The sequence below is a fragment of the Mus pahari genome, chromosome 8 (assembly GCF_900095145.1).
Source record: "Mus pahari chromosome 8, PAHARI_EIJ_v1.1, whole genome shotgun sequence".
NCBI lineage: Eukaryota > Metazoa > Chordata > Mammalia > Rodentia > Muridae > Mus > Mus pahari.
Window position 1 is genome coordinate 8,324,071 of NC_034597.1, and position 25,610 is coordinate 8,349,680.

General features: G+C 43.8%; 1 protein-coding gene across 2 annotated transcripts in view; it reads right to left on the reverse strand.

Moving 5' to 3' along the window:
- Rarb (retinoic acid receptor beta) overlaps window positions 1-25,610 on the reverse strand; it is a 334,463-nt gene that overhangs the window by 65,132 nt on the left and 243,721 nt on the right. For both annotated transcript variants that reach the window (XM_021202966.2, XM_021202968.1), the window contains one exon: window positions 8,474-8,615. In XM_021202966.2, the coding sequence (XP_021058625.1) occupies window positions 8,474-8,615 (142 nt within the window). The remainder of the gene's footprint in view (window positions 1-8,473; window positions 8,616-25,610) is intronic.

Sequence of the window (25,610 nt, forward strand, 5' to 3'; positions counted from 1 at the left end):
ACTGAGTTGCTTCTTGTCAGGCATTTAGTTATAGCAAAGAGAAAAGTAATACAGTCTGGCCTCTGGACCTCAGAATACAGAATCCCTCTCCCTGGCCTTTGTCCCACCCTGGTTGACCCACAGTTCCTAGAGCTGCATTTTAGATACACATTTTAGTGAGGGCACTCAGTACCTTACTGGGCACCAGGCTGCATTAATATCCTCTCTACTGCTTTCTCATGCAGCCGACTACACAAGCAGTCCTGGGGAGGAGCACCAAGTGTGGATAACAGGTTCCTGCAGAGGGAGAAGGAAGGTACCAATCCAGCCAGGAGAGGATGGTGGCAGAAGGGATGACAGCTCAGCATTCAGTCAGGTGGTAGGTTTCACACCACCTGAGAGACTGATGACAGACTACCCTTCATTCTAACTGACTCAGGAAGAGATCCTTGGAACTGGGTTCTAGGACACTCAGATACTGTCCCATCATCTGGTTATACATTTTGGTAACTCTAGGCAAATGAGCCTTGGTGTGCAGCAGCCAGGGAAGGCAGGCATTCCCTTTAGAAATGGCACTTTCGCAAAACATTTGGGACTGTGCATCTACCCAGTTTTACAAATATCTCCCACAAACAGTGGCTCTCACTTTCCTCTCCTAATGCCTCATCCAGGATGCGATTATATCCACCAGCATGAAGCTGTCGTCTCCATCTCGAGACAAATGGAAAGAAAGTGGCTGTTTCACAGCTATTGTACAGCAAACACAACATGAAGTGCATAATCCTCATACCTCTGCTCCCCAGGGCCCTGTAAGGTGGCAAGAGAGTCCTCATGACAGAGCAGCGGGGCAGGAAGACAGCTAAAGAGCTGCCTGCTCTAAACAACTCAAATCCCAGGTGCTTTCTCATGCTCTGGCCTGCTGGGTGATAGGAATGCCCATTCTCCTAAGGTGCGGCTGAAGTGAGTGTCCCCTCTCAGGAGAGACCAGCGGTGGTGAGACTCCTGTAGGCAGAGTTGCAGGAGCTTTGATGCTTCCTTTAGTCCGAGAGTCCCCTGGCTCATGACCTAGTGTGTAGTGATGGGACCCCGCTCAGACAGAATGTGCATTTTTACTTCCAGGGCAGTCATAAGCTGGTACCCATCTTCCAGACTGTCACTTACTTTTAGGTTATGAGTGGGGATCAATGGGTCATGGAGCAAAATGTGAGGGATAGTTATGGCTCACCTCTGTTGAGTGCAAAAACTGCAAAGCCAGTTAAGCTGGGATGAATGAGGAAATAAATGAAAATTAGAAAGACATTATCCACCCTGATGATGATCTTCATGGAAATTCCTGAGTACACAGGGAAACTTACCCTATGATTTTCCTTGTTATGAAGTCTGTGAGACCAAGTGGGGGGCCCGTAAGCCCACCCATAAAATCTGTAGAGCAGCCGAGGCAATCATGCTTGGGGTGGAGGCCCTGAGTCCAAAGGGTTTGTTATAATGAATTAGCACAGACTCTCAACAAAGATGCTTGGAGAAGCTCTTGGTGGAAGCAATGTCTGAGGTAAACATTTTTATTCCATCAGCCTGCCTTGGGGATGGCCATACCTACTACATGGGCATGTCAGCATGTTGGCATTTAGAGACTTTGTAAGGGGCCTTTTAAAAGTTCAACATGCCTCAAATGAGAAGGTGTCAATGAGTGTTTAGGGACTGTTAAATGTGAAGGTCATTTGTTTGTTCTTCTATAAATTCACTCAAACTGCCACATAAAGAGAATGAGGAGGAGGAGGAGGAGGAGGAGGGGAGGAGGAGGAGAAGGAGGAAAATGAGGAGGAGGAGAAGAAGAAGAAGAAGAAGAAGAAGAAGAAGAAGAAGAAGAAGAAGAAGAAGAAGAAGAAGACCCAACAATAATACTATGACATAGACACTAAACACCATTTTTTTTGTGTGTGTGAACAAAATCAAAGATGTTTTGCCCCCTACTCGAGAGCACAGCTACCTAAACATAAACAGGCATCCAAGGGGAAGCCTTCATCAAGCTGCAGCCTGTAGTTTTAAGTAAGAAAAGCAAAAATGTTATGGATTGGGGGTCATTTCTGGGTCTATGTTGTAGACACGAGGTATGTGGAGGATATCTCTGACTGAAAAAGCCAGAGGCCTTGGACACCTGGCCATAGGTCAGAGAGTATCTGTTCCCATTACTGAGCCCCAACCCTGGTATGAGAGTCTCAGCTCTGGCACAGCTCCTCATTTTCCTCATGACTTCTGACCTGATGCTGACAGCACTTTCTTCTGTCAGTTTGTTTGTAGAGGTTTGGCACAGGTGGTACCCCAAACCCAGGTTTTCTCAGCTGAGTTGCCCAAGCTGGGAAGGGTCAAGTTCTGCAAGGGGCCTGCTCCACTCGACATTTTTCTCTATTTAATGAGACACTGGATTGAGGGTGTAGGAGGGAAAGCAGTTGTAGAAACTGTTGTCTGCGCAGGACTTAAAGGGTCAGTTCCAGCTCCATGCTGGGCTCTAACAGGTATGTGAATGCTGACTGGGCAGATACCCAGAGTTCAGTTGTGTTGGGCAACTTTACAGCAGGCAAAGACAAAGAGGAGCTAAAGGGTAGCTTTAAACACCGGTCAGGTCAAAGTACTGAGAATAAATGATTCATCAGTGCTTGGCCCAAAATAAGACATTTGCGCCACCCCCTCCAAGGTTCAGCAAACACTGAAGGAGAGGGATGGAAAGAAGATGCAAGAGCTGGAGGATGGGGGCATTGTGATGAGTGGCTGACTGCTTCTAGACTGGAGATGGCTATTGCACTGGAGAACTCGTGGTACAAAGTACTAATTACCTGTAAAAGATCTATTCAAGACTGGCTCTATCTCCCTCCATCATGCATGAGCACAGGGCCTGTAACATTGCCACTGTTCCCTAAGGAGCGCTAGGCCCTTAATGGTGGTTGAGAGGTGTGGAGGCATATTCGTCAATGGCTGGTCACTGGTAAGATGCCCTTACCCCACTAAATGCTCCCTCCACTGTGCTCACTCAAGCGAACTTAAATCAATGCAGTGGTGCTGTGGGCCACACACATATACAGAAAGTCACCACGGAAGTAGGAGAGGGACCTCCTGGGAAGACACTTGGTGGGTAGGAAAGGGAATAAGAGATAAAAGCAGGGGAAACTTACATCCTTGTATGTGTATGAACTTTATTTGGTTATAGCCAAGAGGCAGAGAAGTGATTTTTTTTTCCACAGTTTATAAACAGGGTATGAGCCTTGCACTGAAATAGCATAGTAAATAGTAAGTTTGTGGGTTGTGGAGGTATGTGCAAAGCAATAAAATAGAGTGAATGTCCTGCCTCAGCTATGGAATAGACTCAGGGGTCTTCTGAGAGGAAAAGACACAACCACAGGCAGCTGGGGTTCAGTGGGTGGAGCAACGAGGCCAGTCACAGGTCAGCATGGTGGCAGCCAGTGTCCATGGGAGGAAGCTCATAGCAGAGGTGATGGAGTGGCTGCATATATCACAGAGAGACAGACTCAGATCATGATGATCAGTGCTGGGCCAGACACTCAGAGTAGCTGTGGGTCCAGCAAGTGGGTCCAGGTGGACCATAACCAGAATTCCTTGCTGGCGTTCCTTTTACTATACTGTGTCATCTCGACAAAGCCAAAACAGTGTCTAAGATGCCATGGCCTATATAGCCAAAAACATTTTCTAAAATTTAACTTCTCAAAAATCCAGACATTAAAAAATAAAACCTTTGGCTTAAAGTTCTGCATGAGCCAGTTGGTGAGCAGGCTTTCTTGTTCCACTGTCATGGCAAGGGCAGTGTCATGCTGAATCTGCTACCATAGCAGATTATCCATACCTAAAGCCCACCCTACTGCTCCTTACAACCATCCTGCACTCACTATGTGTCTTTCCTGAGACAGGATCTCACACAGTGTCCCAGGCTGGCCCAGAAATCACTATATATAAATAGCTAAGTAGCCCAGGCTTGCAGCTCTTACAGCGGTGCTGAGGATGGGCAATGGCCCTGGTGTGTATGTTGTTTTCTGTATTTCTTGTTTTTATTTAGGGCATGGCCTTGGAGTCCCTCTACTTCCATGGCTCCTTCTCTGAGTCTCCAATTTTTGCAGCACTTTTGGAATGGCTGCAGAAAATTGATTGTTCTCACTCGCCATTAGCACTCTCAAATATTCCATGCTCTGTCAGACAGCAGCAAAAGCCCTCACTCAGCCTGCAAAGCCTCAAAAATACAAGACCCGTCGTCACCAGTTACCATGAGCAGGCTTTAGACACAACCCTAGTGCTTCAGTGGACTGCAGAGAAGTACATTTTACTAGTAAATCCCTTTACACATTTAAAATCAAATTTTCACATGGTATTGTATTCTAGAGAATTCAGCTCTAATATAGAGCAAGCAGGGTGCTGGTTGTTTTATTAACCACTGGCAAGAAAACAGAGTAGAAAAAGTAATTCAGAGTTTTAAAAACTGCTTTTTTATGGCAGGCAGTATATATTTAAGTTTGAATACAGACTTTATAATCAAAGCACTTCTACATGGCTAGTGAGATGCTCAGGAGGTAGATGCTAAGCCTGACCACTTGAGTTTGATCTCTGTTACCTTCATGGTAAAGGAAAAGAAGTGACTCCTACTTGTCCTCTGACCTCCATTCAAGAGCCATCCATGACAACTGTACGTACGTGTGTGTGTGTGTGTGTGTGTGTGTGTGTGTGTGTGTGTACGCGCACGTACATGAATATGAGTGAAGTATATATCTGACATGTAAAAAACACCCTGTGAGTTAGCTACCACAGTAACATGATTCTTACATTTATCTGGGCCCCACCAAACATAAAGAATGAAGTGGGTATGTCAACACTCACAGTGGGGAGGTCTTGAGCTTAAGACCATCTTTGCTCAAGGTGCATATGGGCTATATGGGAGCCATTCTCAAAGAGAGGTAGAAAGAAGGACAGGGAAATAAAGGAAAGGAAAGGAAAGGAAAGGAAAGGAAAGGAAAGGAAAGGAAAGGAAAGGAAAGGAAAGGAAAGGAAAGGAAAGGAAAAAATAATCAGAGAGAGGAAATGAAGGACAGCAGTCTGAGATCAGCACTACAGGATTTGCTGTCTACAGAAGACATGATGTCACATGTATTTTTGGCAGTTTTGGGGATGAAACCAGTGTCTCAGGCATACTAGACAGAGGTTTTCTCCTGAGTCACACACTTCTATCTTTTTTAATATATGCTAAAGGATACTTTTCCATGCCTTTGGGTCTCTTATTTGGGTAAATAAAACCTCAGTCTTAGTCTGAAGGGACTGGCATAAGACATACACCAGTGACAACAGACAACTGTGTTCACAGAGGGGTATATGACACAAATCAAACCAACAGGACCACAGCCTGGACTTTGATCATGATCTGGTCTGTCTCTCTGTCTCTCTGTCTCTGTATCTGTCTCTCTCACTCATTCACTACTCCCTCCCTCCTGCCTCTCCTCCGGGAAGATAAACCTGGAGCTGCTTGTGGCCATCTTTGTCAGCCACAGGAAAGAGCTTCCTAACTAGGAAGGGGAACAGCAGCACACAGTTATCTTCATCACACAGTATTGATGATGATAAGGGCACACAAGCCCTTTAGGGTATAACTCACATGGATTTTCTGTGATATATGCTGATTTTCAGCTAAGCTACTCTGAGTTTCTGTCACTTTCAGTCAAGGGCTCTCTTCTCTGCCAGGTGTCTCCCAGGACTCTATTTTGTACATACCATATCCAAGACCTCTTGGTTCATAACAGCTTCTGCATCTCAGAATTATGGATGCAATGACTGTACATATCTCAGGCACGTCTAGGATCCCTGGGTAGCATCTTGCCCAGTGACTCTAACAAATCGATAAGTTCCATGGCTGGGACTGAGCAGGAGTATGAATGTTGAAAAAAATGTGTGAGAAGAAGAGCTATGCTTGAGATGGAGATGTGGTTCTTCTTGCATAGGAAGAGATTGCGGGCATGAGCTGTTCGCCTTTCTGAGTTGATGTGCTTACGTGTCAAGCAAGTGAAACCAATCTCTACGATACTTTTTCAGTTCTAACATTCTAGAAGTGTCTATTACTCCAGGCTCCTCTCCATTATTATGGTGTGGGGTAATTGGTTACAATTCTCATATTTGTCTGCTTCCTTTTGTTTCAGCTTTAAAAATACTCTATTAGACTAATTTCTGTATTTCAAGTACTTATTTCCCCTCCAATTTCCTTCTAAGAAAAACATTTATTTTTGTGTAGTTGGACATAACGATCCCATTTTCTTCCCATTTCTATATTTTTAAATCTAATTAAGGTGATAAGTTCCTTGAGATTTGAAGCTGGGATTTTCCTGTGTGTGTAAACATTATTATTATTTTTTAATTACCAATTAAGCTGCCAATTTTGACAGAGAAACAGGATATGGGTTTTAAGTAATATAAGCAGGAAATGGGTCTCTACCCACACAAAATAAATACAAACTACTGATTTTTCTCTTAGTTCACATCTGACTTACTCATTTATAACCTTAGTCTGAGTTGAAGTTGTCCCACAAAAATACATATGACCTCCATATTGACAGGATCAGAATAGGAGCATCCAGTGATCTGCCAAGTGTCACCCATGTAAATGTCATGGCATGGGTGTCAAACCAAAAATCCAGAACATCAGGTGACTCCTCTGGTAGCACTTACGTAAATATCACGGTCATTTCAGGTCAGCAGGCCTTTCTCGGCAGGGGAGAAAGGTCGGTCCTAAGATAATTGAACATCAGCTTCCCAGCTCCCCAGTTCTTGCTCACTAGTCACTCACTCCATTTGGAGAGATCAAGGAGCTGAATAATAAGTGGCCACGTGATCTTTCCTGTACAAATAGAGCTTCCCAGAGGGAATGGCCTGCACACAACCTCTCTGACTGGCTGCCTAGCCTGGGCTTTCTCCTGGGGTCTCTATGTATGAACAGGACTTTAGGTCCAAAGTCCATAATGGGTCTCTCTTGGTAAACATAATTGAATGCTGTGGAGGCAGAAACCATAGCATTGGCTGGCCCTGCAGTCCAGGGCTGCTGTTAAAGCTTGTTTTTGATCATTGGTCACCTGCTTTTCCATTAGAAGGTCTGCCTTGTCCTGTAGATGACTCAGCATTGTGCTTGCTTGCTTTCTGTTCACATGCTTTGGGAAGGAGAGCACATCTGTCCCAACAGTTTCTAAGGATGAGTTCTGCATTCTCTTTCTTGAGACTGGCCTAGGTACATTTAGTGAACTGAGTACTGTGGTTGAAATGGACAGCCTAATATTAACCATGTTAATCCTATTCCTGAAGAGTAGAAACCCAAGCAATGAGGCCAGGGAAAGTTACAGGAAACAGTGCTAAGAAGTGTATGTGTGTCTTCAGAGAAACAGCTATCACAGTCCCTGGGCTGCTTGGTAGCAGAAGAAGCCAGGCACCACTGGAGCAGTGTCACTAGCTGTAGGGCTCCATTTCTTTAGTCCAGGCTCCTTCCTAAGGCTACGAAAAAAAGTCCTTGGTTCACAGCACAGCTCTTCTAATGCACAGTAAAATCATGAATGTGATGTGACTTCTTGCCCTATGCTCTTGATGGACAAAGACATCTCTAGGTTCCCTTGGTAGCACCTTGCCTAGTGACGCATCTGCAATGAGCCTTCAACATCCCCTGAGGGGTGGAATGAAGGAGAAGTAGCAGTGCCTTCCATGTCTCAACTGGGACACATCTCTGAGATATCTTAGGGCTGCTGTCTGGGTCATTCACCTAGAACTCATCCCGATGTTGCTTTAGGCCTGATGGCTGAACGGTTTGCCATCACATTCTTTTCTATGTAGAAGCATCAAGGAGAAAATGTAAACAGTGAAAAAAATCTGTATCTAAAACATCCATCTACACTAATGCAGCTACAGTCAACTCCCTAGTGTCAGATGTTTATGGCCCAATAGACAACTGTTAACTCATTTAAGTATTTTTGTCATTCCCATTTTTGTTGGGAAGGAATAGTTTAGAAGAGAAAAAAGAATTCAACTTGAGAAAAATTCCAGTGTGCCCAGTGCCCAAATGATCCTTCTAAAACAAGTGTGCACCATGCCTCCCACCTACAAATAGGCAATCTGTACTTCTGCAAGTGTCATGGCTTTTTGTCTCCTTGATCCCCATGCTACAGTATGCCCACTGCCACGATGAGGATACAGAGGAGCCATGGCCTCACTGTCTGTCATCTAGGGAGCCCCACTAAGTAAAGAACCATTCTGGAATTTATAGTCTCAACACTATGACTTGGATTTCACCAACAACCACACAAGCTTTTCAGAATCTTTATGGCTCTTTCATCATGTCATCTTTTTTTATACCTGGCCATGGCGGCATGCCACTCCTGTCACATCTGAATGTCCTATGTTAACACTTTTGATGACTGAGTCTTAGAACCTGAGCACATATATGTAGAAATAAGTAAACAGCAATTCCACTCACACTCTTTGGACATGCCCACTTCAAAGCACTTCTGCAGGCGGCAGTACTGGCATCGATTTCTAGTGACCTTGTTAATAACGCAGTTCTTATCTCGATGGCAAGTGTAGATCATGTTCTTCTGAATACTTCGGCGGAAAAAGCCCTGCAAGCAAGAAGATGAGCAGATAAACAGCTAGCTTCATGAGAGACCAGAGCCCACCTTGGGATGCACCCTGGACTCGGTCTGCTGATAGAGGAATGGCTGCAAAAACTAAACTTAAAACCCCAAACCCCAGGTCTAGAGAAACAGTTCAGTGGCTAAGAGAACTTTTGTTCTTGCAGAGGATACAGGGTCTGTTCCCAGCACTCACACCTGGCAGCTTACAACTGCATATAGTTCCAAGGGGCTGGGACACGGTCTTCTCACCTCCTTAGCCCCAAAGACTCTTCTAGTCAAAGCTAGAGATGGCTGCTAGTGTCTCACTGAAACAGATATCAAGTTGATTTGCTTGGAAAACATCAGGCAGAGCTGGAACCCATGCCAGCTTAGCTAAGTACCTACTTACCTACTACCTATTTGCATTTCTCTCATATCATCCTCTGAGCCAGCTTTGCATTGTCTTCTCATTAATAAATTAAATACAATTTTTATTTGACTTTATTTATATATGTGTGTGCTGAGTGTGTTGCCATTGTTTTTAACTTCCCGAGAACGCTTTGATAAACTCAGCAACATATCCTGAAACTGTGCCGAACACTCATGAAATGGGCAAATTTTAGGTTCAAAAGTAGGGGCCCTACATCCTCTCTGTCCCCTCTTAGACAGCTCTGCAGCCGTGGTTAATGGAGTGCTGCTTGTTCAAATCAACATGAGGGCGTAGCAGGTGGTAAATGCTCTTCTGCTATCTTCACTCTCTTCTTTTTGCCTGACAGAGAATTGCTTCCCTGAGTATTAAAAGTGTGGGTCTCTACCTAACCAGTTGCAGAGGGATTTACAACCACTCTACAAACCATTCTCCCGACAGCAGGAAATACTGAACAGTCTTCTCGTGTGGGCAAAACCTTGCCTGCAGTTGATTACCATGGCAGAAGCCTGACTAACTCCCACCAATGATCACTGACTGTGAGCCAAGAATGCTCACGGAGTACATGTTGCTCATGATTTTCACACAGGCGCCCTAGGATTTGAAAAGTCTAAAGGGCCTAGGAATCTGGTTTAAGACTAATGGGCTGTCAGTAGCCCCTACACACACATTATTTCAAGAAAACATGGTTTATTTTTCTACCTTCGGTGTTATAAGAATGATCAGAATCTAAAACAACAGGTCACCAGTGTCCTAGAACCTGAGAAGTGTGTACTTTTGTGGCAGGACACCTTTCTCAGAATACTACATGGCTCCTCTGGTTCTCAGAGGTACCAACTCAACATTAAAGGAAAAATCATTATCCCTTGACCAAGAAGAACACGGTAGAGGCAATAGTCTTTGTGTGTGTGAGGAACAAAAGAGGCACAAACTCGGGTGCCTTTTCCATTTATTAAAACCCAAATATTCAGTTTGGCAATGTTTTAGAGGCTAGGGAGCACAGAAAAAGAACACCATGATATTCAAGGGAAATAAGAGAGAACTGGAGAACTTTATCCATCACTAATTACCCATCAGTATGGCTCAGAAACAATGACCGAAACCAAATACGACTTCTTAGTTTTCCAGATCAGACTTTGGCTGGGTGTCAGCACGTCTCAGTTTCAGGAAACCATTTCCAGCACGCAGAGCCCTTGCTGACTATGATACACGCTGGGAGGTATTTTGATCTCTGTGTTGGGTAAACAGAGACTGTCTGTGATTCATATGGAGTTTCGTGTCACCCACATCTTTGCTTTCCTTCACTGCCATCCTACATAAACCTCACCCCTGCTAGAGACACATGTCCAGGACTGTGTGTGGATGAGGAGGGTCACAGAGCCCCAGGCCACTGACAATTTAATGGCTTTTTATATGATGCTTTAACATCAAGATGGGATTGTTTTAACTCTGGCTTGCTTGGGAATCCAGCACCATAAACATAACCCAGTGAGCCAATGTTCAGATGGAATCTCATGCCCCATTGATAGTAAGTTTATGGATGGTGCAGAACCCTGGGCTGCCCCCATTCCTTGCTGAGAGAGAATATGAGTGAATATCAGGGGCATATCAGCATTTCATGAGAGTTTTCTTTTTTGAGAAATTCTGAGGGAATTCATGTTTCTTGTGACTTAAAGCCACATATATGTCTGACTCAAAATCAAAGGCCTCATACGATTGGTCTTTGGTATTAAAAATGGGCTTTAGAGGTTCACTTATAATATTTCTTGAAGCAAGTTGATAGTAAACACAGACGAAAAGGCTGACTATGAGAAGATGAAGAGCTGCTTGTATCTGGGACAAAGTCAGGAGAGGGCAGGCCCAGCAGCGAGAATGCCCCGCCCTGGGAGTCAAGACCCTGCCAGGAGCCTCCTCACTGTCCCTGGGACATAAGCTTGTCACAACTTTGTACAGCTGAGCTCTCATATCCTCAGTCAGGAACTGGAGGACACATTGATGTGGGCTTCTGGTCTTCTCCAGCTGCCCATTCTGGGTTATAAATTCAACACTTTACCAGACAGTGAAAACCAAGATGGCCAAGAAAGTAGTAGTGTCAGAAGACCAAGGAGAGAGACAACTTCCACCAGAATGAACAGGAGTGGAACTTTTCTATACTATCTAGAAGCTTAAAGGGCAGCAAGGACTCTAGTGGCATTTATGGTCATCGCAGAGTCATAACATGGCCTATAGGGAAAGCCTTCAGGTGGATATCTATGGCAGTCTTGAAGTTGGGACCCTTTTGTTGTGACCCAGGGCTAGTGGCTGAGACTTTAGAGTGCAGTTTTTTGACCCCAAGTCTCATACTTCTAACCTTACTTTACCCAGATATCCCAGGGAGTTACCATGAGTGCCTCACCAACAAAGCCCTTTGTACTGAGATACGTAAAGATGCTAAGATGCTGCTTCTCCTAGCAGCTTTGGTATTCCTTCTTGCAAGCTTCAATCTTTCAAGAAAAGTTGAAGTATTAAGCAACAGTACTGTCTGCTTTCAAAATTTCATGGCTAACATGAGGATTGCCAATGGTGGGCATAGTCAAAGCCTACAGAGTCCAAAGACATGATAATTTTTCCTTTATGGGGCAATAGGACCACCGTCATTTCTGTTACCCATGTCTTTATGCTATTGGCAAAGGACTGGCAGCGAGGCTGGCTCCTGTAACTGCAGCAAACACACTGGTGTCATCACAGTGTCCATGGCAACTTCCTGGAATGATGACAGGTAATTGGATGAGGTGAGAGGGAATGTCAAGAAAATGGCTATTTGATCCCTGGGAGGATAGTGTATGCTAGGGCTATGTCAGAATTTGACACATAGTAGATGTTCAATAAATAATTGTTGATTGAATGATTGATGATGTTCAAGTTATAACCAGAGTCTATAGGATAGTTTTGGGTTCATACCTCAGTTCATTTAAGATATCCGTTAACATTAAATGCGTTCCTTAGGATGGTATTGTTTGAACTTAAGAAGGTGAATCACAATGTTTCTCTCTGTGAAATAAGGAAAGAGTTGCTGATCAATGAGTGGCCATCAGCTTTGTCAGTGGAGATTTCTGTCGGAGAACCCTGACTTGTGTCAACTATGATTCTGTTGGTCTCTCCCAGTATTTTAAAACCAGTCATGACTTCTGTTGACTGTTTAACACTTTTAGTGGATAATTAGAGCGTCTATTGATTAATCATGATTTTTCTGCCTGGGGATTCTGTTGTCTGAATTGTCAAAGCTGGCAACACTAAGAGCAATTATTCCCGCATCAAGAAGGCATACCAGCATTTTCAACAAGACTCTAGTACTTTCTTTCTGTGGAGTTCTCAACTGTTCTTATGCCATATCTATTAAATCTTGCCCGCATCTCTGCCTATGGAGGAGAAGAGCAGGGATTCGTGTTAGAGCCATGTAGCTCCTTTATTAACCACAACGGGAGCACTCACAACCAGCTCAGAATATTTTTGTCTCACATGGGAGATATGAAAGATTATTGCTGTGATTCACTCCCTATTATAATCAGTAAACAAACTATCTGAAAACAAATGATACGCAAATATCCTCCCGTACCTAAATACCCACATTTTCAAGTTCCCTCAGTAGATTAATAGCTTGAACCTGCTTGTTCATAAAGTACACTGAAAGAAGTGGTCCAGCTCACTCCCATCATATTTTGTCATGTAACTAAGTTGGGCCACCTTCTCTCCTCTAATACTTCCAAACCATGGCTGTAGAGCCTCCCAATTCACCAGCCTTGTCTGGCTTTGTAGCTTCTGGAGAGTGCCATGTGTAACAGTAACAGTACTCATTATCTTCTAAAGAGACTGACATTTTAAATTGAGAGCTAGGTTTTAATTCAGGCCTGTGTGGATTTTAATTCTGATCCTACCACTTAGCTGCCTCTGTGGCCTTGGGCTAAGGCCTCAGTTTCATCTGCAAGAAAGACTGGGCAAGTTCCTACCCACTTGGATGAATAAGCATCAGCCACAACACAGTGCCTGCCAGAGATCAAGAGATTGGCGAGTGGTCATTCTCTTTATTAGAAAAACCTGATTCTTTACAGGTTCCTTATAGGAAAATTCCCTCCCCCCCACACACACACTGTGATTAAAATAATGATTCTCTAATTGTAAAGAACAGTGCTGCCAGTCTCTGCATTCTTCTGGGCCAAGCCCCACCCCACCTCCAGTTCCATTAGCATGTGCTCACTTGTCCACTCCTTCATTACTAATTTAAGGTCAATTGGATTGACTGCTGTGGATGGCAAGGCTTTGTCATGGCATCATCAGTCTGAGCTGTGGGTTGACTATAAGATGTTTTCTATGCATTTGTATTTTTAAACACTTGGCTCCCATTTGGTGATGCTATTTGCAAGGGTTCTGCAACCTTTAGTTAGTGGAGCCTTGGTGAAAGAAGTATGTCGCTGGGGGAGACTTGGGGTTTTACAGCCTGGCCCATGTGGTCTTCTTTGCATGCTTTTTGTAGCATATATGCAGTGTGACCAGCATCCTCCTGCTTCTGCTGCCATGGCTTCCCTGCCTGTAGCCACGTCCTCCCCACTAAATCCCTCTGGAGCTATATACCATAACAAACCCTTTCTTCCTTATTCTTGTCTGTCATAGTAAGAGAAAAGAAACTAACACAGTCTATGAGAAATTATATCAAGGAAGCTCTGTTAATGATACCACAGAGCAGTGTGGTCAGACACTACACTTGACCTCAGCTACAAGACAAACAAGCAATGTGGGAAGAACATTATGGAAATAAGCCATATGAAAGATTGGTGTGGTATTTAGCACATAGTAGGTAGTAATAAAATCTTCATTGAGTAAATGAAAGCAATGGGAGTTCAAATGAGTTAGAGCAGACTCATGATTGGTCCTGGGCTCTAGGGAGGGGGTAGAATGTGTGCAGCTTGTGTTTTCCTACAGGTCTCTGGGTCAGCAGCACTGAGTGGCGCACAGGGCGAATGACAGAAGCATAGGAAACAGCAGAAAAAGGGACAGGGTTCATACTTCAAAAGGTCTTGAAGGAATGCCAAGTACAGACTAGGGAGTCACTGTACTCTTCTATGCAAAAGAGGCCAGGGTCAGAATTATGTCTAGCTAAAACTGCAGAGGGAGTTGGGAGTTCTTGACTCGACCAAACAGTTTCATCATCATCATCATCATCATCATCATCATCATCATCATCATCATCATCATCACTGTTAGCTGTTGGGAACTGGGCACCATTACAAGCATATAATACCTAAGCTGACCTTTGCTGGGCAAGAGGATAGCCCAGAAATCCTTACTCCGAGATAGTGTTGCTATCAGCCCCTTCAGTTTAATTATTACACACAGCTACTTGTGAGGAGTTACGCTGTGCTATTCTGACAGTGGGCTATGTCTAACTTTCCAGCTGTCTAATCAGGCTTAGATGTGTAGCATATATTACAGTGGCTTAAGGTTAGGCACTAAGTAAGACCTTTTTTTCCAGAAAAGCATTTTTGCATCATTTTTAGTCACAAAAATGTCAGGAGAATGTCACTCAAAAAACAGTGTGGGACACTGTGTGGTAAGTTTTAATTGATAATTCAATACACCCTAGACTGTCCTGGGAAGAGAGTCTTGATGAGGGATTGTCTAGATCAGGCATGTCTGTAGGGGGTTGTTTTGATTGATAACTGATGTGGGAAGACTCAGGCCATTGTGGGTAACACCATTCCCTACCAAGAAGTCCTGAACTAAGCATTGAGAATGTGCTGAGGACTAGATATACATGCAATCATTTCCCTGTTCTTGACTATGGATGTGATATGACTAGCTGTCTCGACTTCCCTGAAATGATGAACTGTAACTTGAAAATGACTGGAAATAAAGCCTTTATCTCCTAAGTTCTTTTTTATTTTTTTATTTTTTATTGCTATGATATTCTATCACAGCAACAGAAATGGGGTAGAACAAACATATGACTGAGCTGAGCTGTGGCCAAATTAATTTCTGTACCATGTGAAGTTCAAAGGGAAAGAGATCCAGGAACCTTATGTGCTCTATCTCAACATTAAAAGGGAAAGATTCCAGGTCTATCTCAATCCAAGAGTAGTAGGGTGACCACCCAGGTCATAGGCTGCTGAGGACAGCAGGCAACAGTTCATATTCCCATACCTGCCACCAGCAGGGGGGGGTGTGGGGGGTTGGGAGCCTGTGGAATAATTCCCAGGCCACTCTGGGAAGCAAGGTTGCAAGACCAGGAAACATGTTGCCTTAAACAAACAGAAACACCCTCGGTGACTGGAAGCCCATTCGTGACAGCATCTGTGAAGTTTTTATTTGCAGGCTTGAGGTGGGCAAACAAGCGAAGACCCTGTCCACCCAGCAGAAAAGACAATGGATGAGAGGGAGGGAAAGAGGAAGCACAGTGGCTGCTGTGATGATGGAGGGTTTCCTTCCGAGGTGGTGGGCATGAATCTAAGGCAAAGAAGACACAACGCCAGCCAGCTGGGGTTAGGTTGGAGTTGCCTGGGGCCTGGAGGCCCAGCTGCCCCAGAGGGAGGGGCTGAAGAATGTTTGTTTCTTTTGTTTTTAAATAAGTAAATAAATCCCTACCAGGACTTGGTCCCAGGATGGAAATTCAGTCAACAAAAATGAACAGCAATATAAGGTGAATCAAAAGCTCTATGGCCAACTCAGACAGAGCACTGCTTCTACATGTAGACTCATCTTTCTGGAAGACCACATAACAGGGTTTTCATGGACTCTGTCAGGGGAGGCCCCCGAGAGGTCAGCCTCCCTTAGTTCCAGGAGCCATTTCTCTCAGTCCCTTTAATCCCCAGTTAATTAAAACTCCCTGTGATTGGCTACGAGAAATGGCCTCTGCCCTTGGTCAAGGCCCACACTTACAGACGCTGAGCATCCCAAGAAGGGCACAGAGCTAATGCCTAGGCTAGCAGTGAAATTTACTGTAGTGCAACAGGACCCCGTGAAGAAAGGCTGCTGGGTAATTCATACAAAGCAATCAAACAACAAAACAAGACAAATAAACAAAAAACTATGGTCAGAAGAAATGACGCACTTGGATCAAATATTTTAATTTCGGTGAAAAATTTTTTTTCTCACAAAATATGACACTGGGTGAAGTAATGGTTATAAATGATGAAGCCTCATGAAAGCTTAGTTATCACAATCCTATTTTAGTAGACAGGTAATAATCCTCTAAATTTGGGACTAGTCAAAACCCCTGGCCTGCTAATTAAAATAGCCCTTTAAATGGATGAGTTGTGAACATGTGGTCTTACAGGACCCACACAGGTTCATGATACAGAATGTCTTTGGAGAAACAAGCACTTTCAGTATAGTCTGGCCCTTTCTCTTTTCTGAGCTCATGGAGTCTGAGAGTCTCCAGGTTCTTCTTGTCCTTACGGCTGTTGAGAGGCTATGGATCAGTCAGAATTAAGTAATCACCATGGTCATTGACTCCCCTGGACTCCCTCGAGATGCCTTTGAGAAATCTCACTACCTCAGCAAAAGCCAGAAAGGCAAAGCTTAGAGAGGTTGTTTGATATTTGACTATGGTCTTTACTTCCTGCCTAGGGGACTCTGGGAGGCCAGGGCAGGGGCAGGAGCAGGCACACTAAGAACTTTTTCATAGTTGCATAAAATTTTCTTGCCAAGACTAAAATCATGAGGTGAAACTCCAGCAGGACCCAGAAGCTTAACTGATGACCTCCGGGTGTCCCTGACCATATTAGAGATCCACCCAAATTCAGAACAATCTAGAAGAAAGTCAAGAAAACAGGGTTGGGACAGCAAATGGATTATCCCAAGATTTCTAGTGTAGAGGGGTACATGCATAAAGATGACACCTGGGAGTACATCCATTGCATCTTGAGAGTATGAAGATGCAGAAGAAAATCTACAGCCCTGAGGGCAAATCGGCTTCTAAAATATGAAGGCATTAACTGGACTCCCAGAGCATTCCTTAGCTTGAGACCATTTCCTTTAAACCCATCAAAGACATCTGCTTTCTAGATTATGTGGGTCGGTTCTTTGCTGCCCTTCCACAGTATATTCCATAGTTACCAATTTATTGTTAGGGTTACACTGGACAGAACAGGGCAAGAAGCCAGCAAGTTTGAAGCTTTTAACTTCTCAGTTATTTTATGGAGAAAATGTACCAGACTAGCTCCTTAGCCAAAGTTCAGGAGTGAGTGGCCCCATTGCTCTGAGCATCGGTCATAAAGATCATCCGCACTTAAATTACAGATTTTCATCTGCACTGGGAAGGAGGGGAAGAATGTTAGCAGAAGGAATCAAAGTCAAAATGCACTTCAATACACTCTAAAACGCTTTGCCAAAGAGCATGAATCTTAAAGTCTGTATGTCTGGTGTTCAGTATTCACCATGGAAACAGGCAGGACTCTGCTCTGTCATAACACTCCGGATGATACCTAACATTGCCATGGTAACCCCACACAGCACGTAAATCAAAGCCCTTTCACAGATACTAATAATAATGATGGATCTACAATGTTTTAGGGCATTAAAGACCTAAATTAGTAGAGAAAAAAATGACAATCCACAATTTGATGGGCCTTTTTCTCTCATCTCAAGTGGGTTGAATTTTCAAGGCCAGTTTGGAGTCCTCCTGGTAGAATTTTTCCCAGTGACTTTATACATGGTTCCATGCTAATGGTGAAGAAGAAAGGAACAAAGTTCAATGTGGTATAAAGGCCAGGAAAGGGAGGCAACGTAGACACTCACATTTGTCCCTTCAAAAACCTAGCAACTGGAAAATAACAGGGAGAGAGACCTCAGCTTGCTCTAGCAGACACTTCTCTGAGAGAGCTGAGGGATCGAAATCTCATCACAGTTATCTAGAATATACTTCCTGAGACCAAGTTTCCAAAACAGAACCCGTCCTTGTGTGGAAAAGCTAGGTTGACACCAGATGACAGTCTGATAAGAGAAGATGTCATCCCAAGTCACAGCCCCAAAGCCGGAAGTGGTCAGTGCGAGGTGACCATTTCCTGTCTCCAGCGGCTGACGCTTCCAGTGGCGTTGGACAGTGACGCTTCTCACCCAGGACAGTCTCTCTACACTGCATCTTTGTGCTCTGTTGACTCCACAGTCAAAGTCCTTCTTCTCCTTATCCTGTACATTATGCACACTCATGCTCCAAGAGAGAGGAGAGGCAGGCCCTCAGGAAACCATGATTCTGTTTGCAGCCATCAACACAGCCTATTAGAAATTTTTACAACAGGATGCTGCCCTGTGTATGTACAAGACAGTTCACCTTGGCAGGAAGGGCTGTATTTCACTCTCTTTGGGGAGAAAGCATTGGGAACTCTAACATTATTATAGGAAGAGCAAGACCAGCAAAAACCTAAACCTAATGAATGAATAACCACCAAAACTCTTTTTTTTTTTCTTTTTTTAAATTGTTTTTAGGCTAGCACAAAAAGTCACGAGTCTCATTATATGGCAGCTTCCCATAGTTGTGTCATTATACCTAGTCCCTGATTGGCCCCCTCCCCCACTTCCTTCCCCAGAACATTCTTTGAATAAGAAAGGGAAGTGATATTTCCAGCAGCAAGGCTCCAATATCATAAATTCAGGCAGAAATGCTAATTTAGTGATTTATTCCAACTCCCCTTCTCTCCCATCAAATTAACAAGGAGATGGGCTGGAATTTCACCCACAGGCTTCCCTTTCTTGATCTTTACCATTAAAGTTGCTACATTATATTAGCACAAGGCCAAGATTTGAGATCAAATAGGTCCCCAATGCAAAGGTAAAATTCTTTCAAACACAATGAACTTGCCTGCAATTAGCACATTAGAGTCTCCACCCAAGCACCTGCCGGGGCAAGATACATTCTTGCAGCTACTGTTGTTTCCAAGACTTTCTATTTACATGCATGATACATGTAAGATACACTCTTGCAGCTACTGTTGTTTCCAAGACTTTCTATTTACATGTATGAATCCCACTTTAGCAAGAGACAATTTAGCAGAATACACAGAATTAATTTTTAAGTCTGTTTTTCTACTCTCTGTTCTGTCCAATTCTTGCTGCTACAGAGGCTGCCTCTCACCACACCAGAGGCCGTGGGCGGTGAAAGAGGCACCTGCCCATGACTCAGACTGCTCTCCAGCTTTCAATTAAAGGCCACCTAATGGATGTAGGGGGAGCTGTTTTATTTTCCCTGACAGAGCCCTTATTTTTAAACGCTCAGCTTCATTTTCAAAAATTGCTGCCTTTAGACAGGAGGAACGTCTATCTTTTGTGAAAAGCTGAACATTCCTCTATCGCCCACATCAAAACTGCATTCCCTCTGCAGTCTGGTTGCAGAGAGCTTCCTGTGGTCCAGGGGGTGCTTATTAAAGGATAGTAGTCCCTAGTGTCAAATCCTGTTCTAAAGATGCTGTATCCCTGGTCCTGGGTAGGAAGGCTCACCTGGAGTTTTGGGGTCCTCACCCTAATTTTTCTCTCTAGAGATAATGGGTCCAGGGAACAATGTTCATCCTTCTAATGGCTTCCAGAAGGGCAAAGGAGATAACATGGAAGGGTGTGTTTCTTTTGAATACTAGATCTAAACACACCAGGGTATTTGAACCTTATGTCTATTGTGGAGTTTGTGGATTATTTTCCTTAGATCAAACAAGGCCAAACATTTCTTTGGATGGGGTTGGCCCTTTTCCTTGGAACGCACACAATCTCAGCAAGGATATTTCTATCCAGTTTTCTCCAATGGGTAATTAGGAGATGTTCACAGGCAGGTGCAGAAAAAAAGAGCTAGGCTCCATAAATCACAAATGAACTCTATGAACTAGCAAAGGGCCATGCAGTTGTCTGAACACAGCTGGAACACAGGCAGCGCTGTTTCCAGTTTGAGGGCTTTGGAGGGACCGATTCTCTTGCTGCTGATGGGAGTTGTGCAGGTGGACAGATCCCTGAAGGTCGGACAAGTGCTTCCTCAGGAGACAGAAGCAGGTACACTGAGTTGCCCTTGATGCGCTCTGGGGGGCCCTGGCATCTCACCCCAATTCCTGATTGTTTTCAATATCCCCTGAGGATAATGCGGTAAGGTCAAGAGATGGCTTCTGGACACCCCAGCCAGCATCACAGAGCTTGTGACAGTGTCAGGGAGTCACATCAAAGGTAGCTTTCCACCTTTCCAGGAAAAAGAAACCCAAGTGCAGGAGTCCTTCTGAAAGAGACTTGAACTAATTTGTAATTTTAAATTTCAAAATGACTTTTATGAGCTTGCTTGCTCAAAGCATTTCCTTTAATTTTTAATTTTTATCTGCAGAGTGCTCCACAAAATGCCCCAACATGGATTCTGTCCACCCATCTTGTTATCATAATGGGGGAAGGGAGGAGTATCCTGCTGGTGATTCCACCTTAGGAGTTCTCATTTACAGACTGCGAAAGTGTGCAGATGTAAATTATCTACAACCTATTGTATCTTGTGTATCCTGCGGTCATTTACAACTGGCAAGGGGGTGCGGACCATTTTCACTTTTAATTGCATCGGTAACTTGTCTGTTTTCTTGAAAGTGGAAATGGAGGAGGCTGAGGCAGGAAGAGCTGAAATAAGCCATTTAGGGGAAATAACTGCAATACACCATTAGGAAAAAGCCCAGAGCTGCTGTGTATGTTTGCCATGAAGCTGTCATTGCATCTTCATGAGTAAGAGCAAGACAGCCTGCCTCCTTATAGAAAAAGACATAAACCTAGCCGGAAGGCTCCCAGCTGTAATCTGTTACTCAGAAGTCAGGGGCAGAAGTTCCATGAGTCCCAGGCCCTACTAGCTCAACAAATGACACGATACTCTCTATTCTATCTAGGCACAAAAGAGCACCTGTGGGTGAACAAGAAGCCCTCACCAAGAATCCCCCCTCCACTTCCCTCCAAAACTCAGTCATGTCACAGAGCAATAATCAGAGATGAGTCATGGGTGGGTGTGCCTGACCAAGTGGAAAATGATTTAGAGCAACTGAATATGTGTGTGTAGGTATACATGCACATTTATATTATAGCCACACATATATAATAACACACACACATAGTACAATTCCTAACCTGCATAAGATACCTGATGAAACAGGGCCAATTATAGAACTCAGGATTCACAGCTGGCAACTCACTGTAAATCTGTTAAGACTGTCACCAAGAAAGGCTAATGTGCCCTGGATGTGTCTGTGGGTGGCCCCAAATCACTTACTTCACTGTTGCTGAATTTGAAGTGAGTCTTTGGAATCTAGCAGCCCAGGAGTTTTCACAGGTAAGCTTCCGGTGAGTGGCAGGCAGGCCCAGATGCTGCCCAGGCAGTGGTCTGCATGCCATTTGCTATGTAGAATGTTTCCCCCAGATCAGATCCAGGACTGCATTTGACTCCAGTAGATATCTGCCCATGGAGTTTGCTGCATAAGCCCATCTGCCATCTGCCCTCCAGCAGCTCAGGGGTGAAAGCACTCAATGGGGTCCACAAGGGTAGGGGCTTCCCTCTGCCATAAAACCGTTGTGCATAGTGCTCAGCTACGCCCTCAGTTCCAGCCTGAACTCCTCATAATACCTCCTTGGACCATTGTTTGAGATCTTCACAGGTCTGGATGGGAGGAACATCATCTTATACATTTTATGGGGGCTTGTCAGTCAGGTAAGCAAAGAGCTGTAGAGAGTAATAAATGTCTCAAATCCTAGAGACTTTGTCTTGAGTCAAAACCCAACCAACCGACATTGATAAGAGGACACAAAAATAAGCTACATCTTATGTGATATTTATGAGTTTCATTTCTACTCTGTCAAATGTAATTTGTGGTAGCCCACTTCAGAGAAAGCCGGCACCAGCCATTGTGTCCTCTTTCCTTCTGAAATCCATGTCCCAGCTAGCGTGAGCTTCAACCTCTCGAACCAGCTATTGCCTTCTGTGTCAGACAGCCTCATGTCACCTCAAGCCACCATGTGTGAGAAGCCACAGCCAGGGATTTTTCTGCCTGTGCCCTGAAGGGAATGAGGGCAAGGGAGAGGATGACCGTTTCCTTATGATCTGGTTTCTTCAATAAAGGGGAAAATAAATGGAAATGAAAAGTATACAATTAAAAAAATTACATTTCGCTTCCTTTTGCTAATGCCCGCAAGATGATTGTTTTTGGCTTGGCAGGGACTCCAGATGGGTTGTATAATGAACATAATTTAATATGTAGGCCCTGGAGTTCACAGAAACACATTTTTCCCAGTCAGATGGTAGTAGGTCGTCTCCCGTTGTTGAATGTAGAACACCAGTACCTGCTGCTGAACCTTTTTCTCATAGGGCATCAGCCTTTACTCCTCATGTCAGTGTGATAAGACCTCAAGCCATCAGACCTAGAAGCTGTCACTGTCCATGATGGGCTGGTACCACAGCACACTCCCCAAAAGGTGAGAGACCACTGACTGCTCAGGCTGCTTTTCCTCCTGTGTCTCAGGATTTATGCCACCAATTAAAGCCATAACAAGTGCCCCAGGTTGACCTCCCAGGAGCAAGAATTAATTAAGCGCAGTATTTCTTAGAAGGAATGACATCTCCCCAAATGGGTTAGCAAAGGGAGCATGTTGCTGACATGGTTGTTACATGCGGGCTCCTAATTATGAACGCAAGTGGAACATTGCAAGGACATGGCTTAGTTTATGCCTTTAATTTGACAATAAAAGAAAACAAGTTTTACTTTTATTTTTATTTTGGGGGCAAAGAGGATGTTTGGTATGTATATAATAGGGATATCATATTACTTCTTTTACTTATTAACAACACAAAAGAAGGAAGCTGGGACTCACATTTACCATTGTCCAGCTTTCGAAAACAAGATGTTTGCTAGAAAAATTCTTCTTACCCCAAGTTCTTATGGCCCCATAAATATATAATTGAGGTGAAGACAAAACCAAAACAGGCTGAAGTTTCCATTTCATTCACTACATGATGGCGGTAGTCTAATCTGGGTCCTGGCAGATTTCTTTGCTTTTAATTATAATCTCCTTTTTAAATCCTCACTCTGTGGTGAGGGAACAGTCACATACAACATACATAGATGGGCATGCATGCCTCTGTGTGTGTGTGTGTGTGTGTGTGTGTGTGTGTGTGTGTATGACAGAAAGAGATGGAGGGCTGTATGTGGGTGCTTCATGGAGACCAGAGGGTATTATATACTTTGAAGCTACAGCCAAAGGTGGTTGTAGCCACCCAACATGGATGCTAAGAACCAATTGTCATCCTCCAGAACAATATTACTCACTTTTAAGCATGGAGCCATCTCTCCAGCCTGGGAAACCCTTGTTTATACTTAAGTGTGAGTTGAAGATAACTTTTTAATGCATATTATACCTTAATATGATTTTAAGAACTTAAAATGTAAACAAAACAAACAAACCCAAAACAAAACCAACAAAAATAACCCAACTTCTTGATTGTATCAAATGTGGTGGGAGACAAGATCCATTCTGTATCCCTTGTCTGACAACCTAGTGTAAAACATGAAAATGCAGATGGCCTGCCCCTTGAGTACTCTCTCTCTCTCTCTCTCTCTCTCTCTCTCTCTCTCTCTCTCTCTCTCTCTCTCCCTCCCTCGCATGCGCGTATGCGCGTATGCGCATTGCAAACTGCAGACAACTGTCAGTAGCCAACTCCCCAAGTCTCTTGGTAGGATACAGGCAAACGTGCCACCAGTTTGTCTCAGAACTCTCAATCAAGAGTGACATCTGGCCACATTCTCATGGCTGTGGTGGGAATGAGACCTTGTCCTCCTATCCTTTCTCATCTAGAAAACTTCCACTTTGAATTAGAAATGTCATCCTCTTTCCTGGAAGGAGTGAACATAGCCAGCTCCATCTGCGAATCCCTGCAGCCTACTTGCCAATTAATGTATTTAACTCTAAGGAGCAGGCTCATTTTAATTTAGCTCATCCACAACATTTTGGTAGAAAATATTAGGATTTCCAAATAATTTTATAGCCCTGTAAATTGCCAACATACCATCTGCAATTGAATTAACATTTATAACCAAACTGAAATAATAAATAAAGCAAATTATGCTGCAAATATTCACAAGTGCCCACTATGCACTTGAGAGTGATAATTAGCATTTTATAATCACGCTTCATTTTCTTTATCCAACTCCCTGTCACATTAATGATAAAATATTTTAAACTGTGCTCTATCTGAGAGCCGCACAGTCTGTAGATTAGCCATTAACTAATGCAGAGAATAAGAAAGGAGAAAGGCTGCTGCTCATGCCCAGAGTTTGCCTTCCAGTCTTGGCCTTGCTTATTTCTGGGTTTTGAGTCCCAGTTTGCCTTCTAACCTTGAGGTTCAGAAAGTTGTTACTGGATTTATGTCTTCTAACCTTGCAGCTTTGTGGGGTTGCCCTGTGTTCTCTTGTGAGCAGGGCCTTCACAGAATAAATTCTGTTCAGATGAGACATTCTACTCTAAAGGGAACATTATTAAGACTTTGAAGTTTTTAAAATGATGCTTATGAAGACTCAGGAAGTAAACAACTAAAACTTCCCAGGAAGTCCCTGAAAGCAGATTCACAAAGCCCCGCCCTCCCTAAAGTGAGCAGTAAGGACTACACAGACAAAGACCAGTCAGGCTATCTGGAAGAGACTCACTGACCAATTGAGCTGCCTTCATGTCATGCAGCATGCCCCAACATTCCCAGGTAGCTCTCCAGGCCTGCTCTCCAGAGCTTGTGAATTGTTGCTCATGGCTGGCTGGTTTTTAGTGATGCAGCTGCCTTTGAGTCAGCTTCTGTAAGTGACCCCAATAAAACTCACTGGCTCACCCTGCTGGAGCTCGGTCATAGTGTTAATTTGGTCTGTCATCAGTTCCCTACTTGGAGTGAGAAGACATTTGTTCATGTCTCACCACAAAATGTCATACAACAAAGAGAAATTAAATAGTATTTTAAGATGTATCATACTTGTGCTGGATAGTTTTATGTCAACTTGAAATAACCTATAGTCATCTAATAGGCGAAAACTTCAATTAAAAAAAATGCCTGCAGAAGATGAGGCTGTAAGCAGGCAAGCCTGTGGGGCATTTTCTTAGTAACTGATAAGGGGGAAGCAACCCATTGTGGGTAGGGACACCCTTAGGCTAGTGGTCCTGGGTTCTTTAAGAAAGCAGGCTTAGCAAGCCATAAAGAGCAAGCCAATAAGCAGCGCCCTTCCATGGCCTCTGCATCAGCTTTTGCTTCCAGGTTCCTGACTTCCTTTAATGGTGGACTATGGTGTAAAAATGTAAGACAAATAAATCCTTTCCTTCCCATGTTGTTTTGGTCATGGTAACTATAGGTAAGATAATACTCTTCTGCTCCAGAAAACTGAACGAGGTGGGAAGCCAATCACCTGATGTAACCCTATGGAACATACCCTGTCCCCAAATGAGCCTCCCAGGAGCTTGTGATTACCATGCCTTGATGCCTTTTATGAAAGCATGTATCAGTCTTCTACCTCAAAGAACAAGGCATTCAACTGCATAAATGAATGAGGAGTACAGACATACACACACACACACACACACACACA